Below are 10003 nucleotides of genomic sequence, written 5' to 3'. Positions count from 1 at the left end.
ATTTGGCCACTTGCATAATTCCATCAATCCTCCATCAGGTACTAACACTGAAGGCTAGTGTTTCTCTTAAAACCCTCAAATGTTAACCTAGGTTAGAGGAAGGCCCTGGGGGGTCTGGTGACTAAGTTGGAGTGACTGTGGTCAGATAAATTTTTATTTTATTTATTTATTTATTTTTGCGGTACTGGGAATGGAACCCAGGGACATTGTACCTCTGGAGCTATACTCCAGCCCTATTTTTTAGTCTGTCTTTTAATTAATTAATTAATTTATTTATTTATTTATTTTGCAGTACTGGGGATGGAACCCAGGGGCATTCTACCTCTGAGCCACACCCCTAGTCCTGTTTTTTTTTTTCCCGGGTCTGGGGATGGAACATAGGGACATTTGACCTTTGAGCTACACCCCTTGCCCTATTTTTTATTCTTTATTTTGAAACAGGGTCTCACTAAGTTGCAGAGGGCCTCACTAAGTAGCTGAGTCTGGCCACGAACCTTGATCCTCTGGTCTCAGCCTCTGGAATGCTGGGATTACAAGCATGCGCCACCACGCTGGGCTTCTATTTTTTATTCTTTACTTTGAAACAGAGTCTCACTGAGTTGCAAAAGGCCTCACTAAGTAGCTGAGGCTGTCCATGAACCGAGATCCTCCAGTCTCAGCCTCTCAAATGCTGGGATTACAAGTGTGTGGAACCACGCCCAGCTGGTAAAATAAAAATTTTAAAATATAGTCCTTAACCCCTTTCCCCTTGGTCTTCTGATCAGGCAGAAACACACCCTGGAGTATCTTCCACTGCTCTTTCTTTAGTCTCCAAATTGCCTCTAGTTCATCAGGGAGAAGGACTCACCCTTCAAACACACCCTAGCTGGGTGGGGGTGGGTACAGGTACCTGCGATTCCAGCCTGAGGATCCCAAGTCTGAGACCAGTCAGGGCAATTTAGCCAGACCCAGTCTCACAATCAAAAAATGAAGGGCTGGGAACGTAGCTCAGTGGTAGAACACTGGCCTGTCATGCAGGAGGCCCCAGTCCGACCCCATAGCATTGTAAATGTCAATAAATAGATAAATAAATACAGTACAATAAAATAAAAAGGGCTGAGGATATACTCAGTGATAGATGCCCCTGGCTTCAACCTCCAGTACCTGCCTCTCCTCAACGAATCAAATAACTGTTACTGGGTGGGTGAATTTTTTTGTTTTTGTGTGTATTACTGGGCATTAAAGCCAGAGGCCTTCTACCTAGGAACTACCCCCACCCCAGGCCTATTTTTTATTTATTTATTTATTTAGCGGGGGTGGGGGTGGAACCCAGGGGCATTCAACCTCCGAGTTACACCCCCTGCCCTATTTTTTATTTATTTTGAAACCGGGTCTCACTAAGTTGCAGAGGGCCCCACTAAGTAGCTGAGGCTGTCTGTGAACTGCAATCCTCCGGTCTCAGCCTCCCGAATGCTGGGATTACAAACTGGGATTACAAGCGTGCGCCACCACGCCCGGCTATTTTTATTTTGAAACAGAGTTCCTAGGTTGATGAGTCACTACTTGTTGAAGCTGTCCCTGAACCTGTGATCCTCCTGTCTCAACCTCCCAAGTCCTGGGATTACAAGTATTCACCACCATGCCCGGCTCTTTTTATTTTCCAAAAGGGTTTTGCTAAGTTACTGAATCTGGCCTCACACCTGCGGTCTCCCTATCTTAGGCTCCCAAATCCTGAGATTACAGGCATGTGCCACCATACTCAGCTTCAACAGTATATAATACTTGATACTGATAATAAATGACTATCACTGCTTTATATACTCACTATAATTTTATTGAACCCAGGGGCATTCTACTTCCAAGCTATATCCCCAATCCTATTTTACTTTTTTTTTTGAAACAAGAGTTTCAGTAAGTTGTGAAGGCTGCCTCAAACCTGCAATCCTCATGTCTCAGTCTTCTAAGTACTGGGATTTTATTTTATTCTTTTAAGTTAAAAAAAAATTTTTTTTGTGGTACTGGGGATGGAACCCAGGGGCATTCTACCTCTGAGCTATACCCCTATTTTTTTATTCTTTATTTTAAAACAGGGTCTCACTAAGTTGTGAAGGGCCTTTTTAAATTGCTGAGGCTGGCAGCAAACTTGTGATCTTCCTGTCTCAACCCTCAAGTACTGCCACCTTGCCTGGTTTATCATTATTTTAGCATGTACTACTTATTAAAACAAAGGCAGCCAACTGAGCATAGTGGTGCATGCCGATAATCCCAGTACCTGGGAGGCTGAGATGGACCATCTCAGGTTCCTGTCCAGCCTCAGCAATTTAGTAAGACCCTGTTTCAAAATAAAAAATTGAATCTGGGCATGATAGCTGTAATTTAAACTGTAATCCCAGTACTTGGGAGGCTGAGACAGAAGATCTTAGATTGGAGGACAGTCTCAGTAAATAGGGAGACTCTCATCAACCTAATGAGACCCTGTTTCAGAATAAAAATAAAAAATAGGGCTAGAGGTATAGCTTAGAGGTGGAATGCCCCCAGTTCAATCCCTAGTACCAGAACACACACACACACACAATTTTTTTTTTTGGGGGGTGGTACTGGGGATGGAACCCAGAGGCTTTCTACCTCCAGGCTACACTCCCAGACCTATTTTACATTTTATTTGGAAACAGGGTCTCACTAGGTTGCTGAGAGCCTCACTAAGTAGCTGAGGCTGGCTTCGAACCTGTGCGATCCTCCTGTCTCAGCCTCCCAAGCGTGGGGATTATAAGCGTGCGCCACCATGCCCGGCCACACACAAATTTTAAATAAAGAGTTGGAGGTATAGCTTAGAGGTAGAATGCCCCTGGATTCAACCCCCAGTACCAAAAAAAACACACACCCTGTCTTTAAGTGGAGCTCGAGTGTAAATGTGCATTGCAGGAGGAGATCGTGCTAGGAAGAAAAGATGTACAGATTTCCATACGGTGGCATGTGTCTCTCCTCCCAGTTACTCAGGAGGCTGAGGCAGGAAGAATGCCAAGCAGGATAGCCAGTCTTTTTTTTTTTTTATCACAGAGCTCATGAGGTTTGCTAATGGATTGGGTGTGGATGGGAAAGAAAGCGAGGAGCTGAGGAAGATCTTTCTGGGTCTCAGGGATGCCCTTTACCTGCGGCGATCAAATGATCACCACCCTCTTCACCCCACAACCCTAGGATGCCCCGTTTGTTTATGTATTTATTAATGGTTACAAGCATAACCCGGTGTCGTGTGTGTGTGTGTGTGTGTGTGTGTGTGTGTGTGTGTGTGGTGGGTGGGAGTGGAACTCAAGGCCTTGCACATGCCAGTCAGGTGCCCCACCGCTGAACCACATCCCCAGCCCAAGGTCTTTTTTTATGCTTTGTTACCACATGGAGGTTTACCAGTTCTTGGCTTAGTGAAAGAAAGGTTTCAGTCAAGCAACACAGAGTAAGCAAGCGCAACACATTTATTTAGAAAAACACAAGTGCACACCAGAGACAGTGGCTGTGGAGCTCGCTGTCCCAAGAGAAGCGGGGGGTGGCCTGGTGAGGTTTTATGGCCTACCTGGGATCCTCCCTCCTCCTGAACTTTTTTTTTTTTTTTTTTTTTTTTGGTACTGAGGATGGAATCTAGGGGTATTCTACCTCTGAGCTATACCCCCAGCCCTCTTTTTTATTCTTTATTCTGAAACAGGGTCCCGCTAAGTTGCAGAAGGCCTCCCTAAGTAGCTGAGGCTGTCCACGAACCTCCTGTCTCAGCCTCCCCAGTACTTGGGTTATAAGCATTCACCACCACACCTGGCTCTCCTGCATTACTCATTTCGGGTAGTTATATTCGTTTCCCTCCTAAGTATAGGACACCTCTGTCAATTTCACCATGTTGGACTTTCCCCCTGTATCACCTAAGTGAAGCCCACTGGAGGACGAAACCCGCGGTGCAGATGATAAAATGATCCCGAGGCCCATAGAGGGCGATGCTTGGTAATGTGCAGTGCTGCAGTCCCTCAGTGTCCGCTCCACTGCATCTGATTTTTTTTCAGGACTGACAGGAGTTGTCCCACCAAAAGAAGGTGGTCCCTGTGTGGTTGCTGAGTGGTGTAGTACCCAGTTGGGTGCCGGTTTTTTTTTTTTTTTTTAATTCTTTATTTTGAAACAGGGTCTCACTAAGTTGTGGAGGGCCTCACTAAGTAGCTGAGGCTGGGCGAGAACCTGCGATCCTCATCTCAGCCTCCCAAGTACTAGGATTATAAGAGGGCAACACCATACTCGGCTTTTTTTTTTTTTTTTTTTTTTTTTTTTTTTTGGTGTGGTACTGGTGGTAGAACCCAGGGGCTTTCTACCTCTGGGCTATACTCAGACCTATATTTTATTTGGAAACAGGGTCTCACTAAGTTGCTGAAAGCTTCACTAAGTAGCTGAGGCTGGCCCTGAACCTGCGATTCTCCTGTCTCAGCCTTCCAAGTACCGGGATTACAAGTGTGTACCACCATCCCCAATCTGAGACTCTTGATTGAGGCTAAGCAGCAAATGCAGTGGGGGAGGTGCCTCTACCCCTTCACTGGCACAGGACTAGGATTTGCTGAGCTGGTCCCTGGGCCAGGTGGCTGGAAAAGCAAGGTGACTGCCCTGAAGCTGACCAAGGGAAAGGAGATGCAGGCAGAGACGGGTGCAAGTGCCAGGGATCCTGAAGGGACTATCAGCTCTCCTGCTCCAGGAACACTGAGGAGGCCAGTGGGGCTGGTGGTACAGCTGTGTGGATCTGTGTGGCTGCTGGCTGGGGCTGGAGCCCACTGGGCCTAAGGGCTGTCGTGTTGGCTGAGCAAGACAGAAGCCTCTGGAAGGCTCTGAGCAGAGGAGGGATGAGTTGCCCCTGCCGTTAACAGGGTGTCCTCTTATGTGGCAGGCACAGACCGGAGGGGCTGAGGGTGGGATGTGGGGACCCAGTGAGGAGCTGACTACAGTGGTCCAGACAGGAAGTGACAGAGACCACACCAGGGTGGTGGCGATGACGGGTGAGAAGTGTTAGGGTGTGTATGAATATACTTTTCTAAGCTTTCACCTTTTTGTGTGCTACACTCCCAGACCTGTTATTCTTTATTTTGAGACAGGGTCTCACTGAGTTGCAAAGGGCCTCACTAGTTGGCTGAGGCTGGCTGCGAACCACAATCCTCCTGTCTCAGCCTCCCGAATACAGGGTTTACAAGTGTGTGCCACCACGGCCGACTATTTTTTTTTTTTAAACAGGGTCTCACTAAGTTTCAGAGGGCCTTGCTAAATTGCTGAGGCTGGTCATAAACCTGCAATCCTCCTGTCTCAGCCTCCAAAGTACTAGTAAGGGGGCTGAGTCTAGGTGTATGCACCATGCCCAGTTCTAAGCCTTTATCTTTTATGACCTTGATTATTTTTTCTGGAGTCCAGACTACTGGTGGTCGTGTGTGTGTGTGTGTGTGTGTGTGTGTGTGTGTGTGTGTGTGTGTTACTAGAGATTGAACCCAAGGATGTTCTATCTCTGAGCTACATCCCCAGCCCTATTTTATTCTTTAGCTTGAAAGAGGATCTCACTAGGTTGCTGAAGCTATGATTCTCCTGTCTTAGCCTCCCAGTTGCTGAGATTACAGGCATACACCACCATGCTTGGCTCCTGTGTGTGTGTGTGTGTGTGTGTGTGTGTGTGTGTGTGTGTGTGAGAGAGAGAGAGAGAGAGAGAGAGAGAGAGAGAAGGAATGAATATGTTTTGGGGAATACTACCAGATAAGTGGTGCCTGTCCTCAGTGTCTTATAGCTGGAGATAATGGATTCAGCCATTAAATTAAGGGATATCTATCACATTTATCCAGCACAGTTCCTGTGCTCACTGTCAGTCTCTCTCTCTTCTAGTACCCATGGTGCAGTCTACTTCCAAGCTACACACCCCGCCACACACCTTGTTTCATTTGTTATTTGGAAACAAGGTCTCACTAAGTTGCTGAGAGCCTAAGGTGCTGAGACTGTCCTCAAATTTGTGACCTTCCTGTCTCAGTCTCCAAGCACTGAGATTACAGGTTTAGGCCACCATGCCTGGCTACCGCTTTCTCTTTACAGAGAATAAGTATCTTGTGAGGAAGTGCTTTAATTTTTCTTTCAGTACTGGGGTTTGAACCCAAGGATATTCTACCTCTGAGGTACCCAGGCCCCCAACCTCCCCCCCCTTTTTTTTTGTGGGTCTGGGGATGGAACCCAGGGGCATTCTATCTCCGAGCTATACCCCCTGCTCTATTTTTAATTCTTTATTTTGAAACAGGTTCTCACTAAGTTGCAGAGAGCCTCACTAAGTAGCTGAGGCTGTCCACAAACCACAATCCTCCTGTCTCAGCCTCCTGAATGCGGGGATTACAAGTATGTGCCACCATGCCAGGCCCCAGCCCTTTTTATTTTTTTATTTTGAGACAGAGTCTTGCTAAATTGCCGAGGCTAACCTTGAACTCGCAACTCTCCTGCCTCAGTGTCTGGAGTAGCTAGTACTACAGGCATACGCAACTGTGCCGTGGAAAGAAGTATTTAAGATAATGTAGCTGTCCTATTCCTCATCAAACTTTAATGTAAAGCTAGGGGTGTAGTGGCATATGTTTATAATCCCAGTACTAGTTAGAACTGTTTCAAAAATTTAGAATAAAAAATAGGGCTGGGATGTAGCTCAGAGGTGGAATGCCCCTGGGTTCCATCCCCAGCACCACAAAAATAATAGTGACAAAAAACCCACTTAAATGCACAAACATTACATTCATTAGTGACACCATCATTCCTCTTAGGTGTGTTACTTGCCATTTTGTAGCAAGAAAGACCGCTCTTATCTTGCTGTTTATTTGTTCATTAATTTATAACCAGTATTGATTCTGGACTTCTGTTTCATTTTATTTTATTGTGGTACTGGGAATGAAACCCAGGGTCATTCTACTTCTGAGCTACATCCTCAGCCCTATTTTTTGTTTATTTATTTGTTTATTTTTGTGGTACTGGGGGTGGAACCCAGAGGCTTTCTACCTCCGGGCTATACTCCCAGACCTATTTTATACTTTATTTAGAAACAGGGTCTCACTAAGTTGCTGAGAGCCTCACTAAGTAGCTGAGGCTGGCTTCGAACCTGCGCGATCCTCCTGTCTCAGTCTCCCAAGCGCTGGGATTACAAGTGTGTGCTACCACATCTGGCCTTATTTTTTATTTCGAAACAGGGTCTGAGTTGCAAAGGATCTCACTAGCTGAGGCTGTCCATGAACCACGATCCTCCTTTCTTAGCCTCCCAAATACTGGGATTACAAGCATGTGCCACCACGCCTGGCTCTGGACTTCTAATTTTAATCAGTAGTTGAAGTCTGTGACTATTATTATTTTAATGTTCAAACTGTTCCAGATTTGGCCAGCAGGAGCCCTTTCCAACTAGCTCCTGAGTGAGTGGGAATCTTTTTGGAAGCAGATTTCCTGATGGATTGGGTAGGTGGTGTGGAAAAGAATGGCTAGAATTCATTATTTTGGCAGTTTTTTTTTTTTTTTTTTTTTTGTATGTGTGTGCTGGATGTTGAACCCAGGGGATTCTACCTTTGAGCTACACCCTCAGCCCTGTTTTATTTTTTATTTGGAAACAGGGTCTCACTAAGTTGCTGAGAGCCTCATTAAGTAGCGGAGGCTGGCAGCAAACCTGTAATCCTTTTGTCTCAGCCTCCAAAGTACAAGCGTGTACCACCACACCCAGCTGAGTTTTTTTTTCTTCTGTATGTGGTACTGGGGATGGTACTCATGGGCCTTCTATCTCTGGGCTACACCCTACACCTGTTTTATTTTTTATTTGAAAACAGGGTCTCCCTAAGTTGCTGAGACTGGCTGCGAACCTGTTACCCTCCTGTCACAGCCTACCAAGTATTACAAGTGTGCACTGCCACACTCAGTCACAATATTTCTTTCTTTCTTTTTTTTTTTTTGTGGTACTGGGGTTCCTGGAAGCCCTTCTATTTGTGGGCTACACTCCCAGACCTATTATATATATATTTTTTATTTGGAAACAGGGTCTCTTAGGCCAGTGTGCCTGGCTCCGAACCAGCGCAATCCTCTTGTCTCTGCCTCCCAAGCGCGGGGATTACAAGCGTGCGCCACCACGCCCAGCTCAGTAGCAATATTTATTGATCAGAATTGGAAGTTAAAAACCAAGGCATGGTGGCACACGGTTGTAATCCCAGTACTTGGGAGGCTGAGACATGAGCATAACAGGTTCACAGCCAGCCTTAGCTACTTAGTGAGGCCCTTCACAACTTAGCAAAGCCCTGTTTCAAAATAAAGAATAAAAAATAGGGCTGGTAGCTGGGTGTGGTGGTGCACGCTTGTAATCCTAGCATTTGGGAGGCTGAGACAGTAGGATCTGAGTTCATGACCAGCGTCAGCTACTTAGTTTGCAACTCAGGCCCTGTTTCAAAATAAAGAATAAAACTGGGTGTGGTGGTGCACGCTTGTAATCCCTGCACTTGGGAGGCAGAGACAGGAGGATCACATAGGTTCGAAGCCAGCCACGCTGGCTTAAGAGACCGTGTTTCCAAATAAAAATATAAAATAGGTCCGGGAGTGTAGCCTGGAGGTAGAAGGGTTTCCAGGAACCCCAGTACCAAAAAAAAAAAAAAAAAAAAAAAGAATAAAAAATAGGGCTGGGGGTGTAGCTTGAATGTAAAATGGCCCTGGGTTTTATCCCCAGTACTGCAAAAAAAAAAAAAAAAAAAAAAAGTAGGGTTGGAGTGTAGCTCAGATTCAAAGGTAGAATGCCCTTGGGTTCAGAGGTAGAATCCCCAGTACCTTAAAAAAAAAAATTGTAGAAAAAAAGAAGACAATAGTACTTGCCTTCGAGAGACATGTGACACGGTTTCTGGGCCAATCTAGGGGAATGTTGGTGGCAGGTCCCAGGAAGAAGGCAGCTGTGGGAGGAGTGGCACAGATTTGAGGGGGGTTAGCACTTTGGACTGGCTGAGTGAGATGTCTCCCTACTCCCTCCTCAAGCTCACTCCTGATTTAATGGTTTTCCTGCTTTCCTTCACTCAGCAGCCCACACAATGCAGACTCCGATGGCCATTCCTGTGCCTGTGCTCCGGCTCCCCCGGGGCCCTGATGGCCTGAGTCGTGGCTTTGCCCCTGATGCACGCAGGGTCCTCCTGAAGCCAGAGACTCCTGAAATCCAAGAGTGTTGCGTACTTCAAGGACCTTCAGAATCGCAGGAACAGCGGGCTCGAGCCGCACTTCGGGAGCGCTACCTGCGCAGCCTGCTGGCCATGGTGGGTCACCAGGTGAGCTTCACTTTGCATGAGGGTGTGCAGGTGGCCGCCCACTTTGGGGCCACTGACCTGGATGTGGCCAACTTCTACGTGTCGCAGCTGCAGACTCCCATCGGTGTGCAGGCAGAGGCGCTCCTTCGATGTAGTGACATTATTTCATATACCTTCAAGCCATGAAGACGTTACTGTGTTCACCACCCTTCGGCAGTAGACTTAACCACAGCATCCCGGGCCTTCAAATGTTTCTGGGTCATAGAGATCTGAGATTCTCTGCAGTTCTGAGCCATGCTCCACGTCAGCGAAACTCTGCAACCCCAGGAATTCTAGATCCCATGCAAGGAATATTCTACCTCATAGAGCTGTCAACTCTACAGAAATGTGGGCCTGATACCTGCTTCTGAAGACTGGGGCTTGAGGGTGGGGGACGAAGAAAGGCAAACTGCAAAGTGGGTAACTGTTTACTGAAGAGGCTTCTAAGTTCAGCCACCCTGAAGATACTCCCCAGTGCTCCCCTCCTCCCCCCAAAAAAAAATTTTCCCAGGAATATTTGAGTCCTGTTTTTCTTTATGTGCCCATGGGGGATGGAGTCATATTTAGGAGGTGGTTCAGTGGTCATCCAAGGGCTGGATCCAGTGGATAAAGGTGCAGGGGGTGTGCTGTCTACTGCCAAGGAATGGTTGGTGTCTCCTGCTTGGGAGATTAGGAGTTGATTTCATTTGGGGGTGGGGCTGGATAGGTCT

General features: G+C 46.7%; 1 protein-coding gene across 1 annotated transcript; it reads left to right on the top strand.

Moving 5' to 3' along the window:
• Positions 1–9044: 9044 nt before the first annotated feature.
• GEMIN7 (gem nuclear organelle associated protein 7) lies at positions 9045–9440 on the top strand (the record flags this gene model as incomplete). Its single annotated transcript, XM_080704666.1, has 1 exon — positions 9045–9440. The coding sequence occupies one exon, from the start codon at positions 9045–9047 to the stop codon at positions 9438–9440; it is 396 nt and encodes a 131-aa protein (XP_080560792.1).
• Positions 9441–10003: the final 563 nt, after the last annotated feature.

Source organism: Muscardinus avellanarius, assembly GCF_963383645.1.
Source record: "Muscardinus avellanarius genome assembly, chromosome: 10".
Classification (NCBI taxonomy): domain Eukaryota; kingdom Metazoa; phylum Chordata; class Mammalia; order Rodentia; family Gliridae; genus Muscardinus; species Muscardinus avellanarius.
This window is presented reverse-complemented; position numbering and strand designations above follow the sequence as displayed.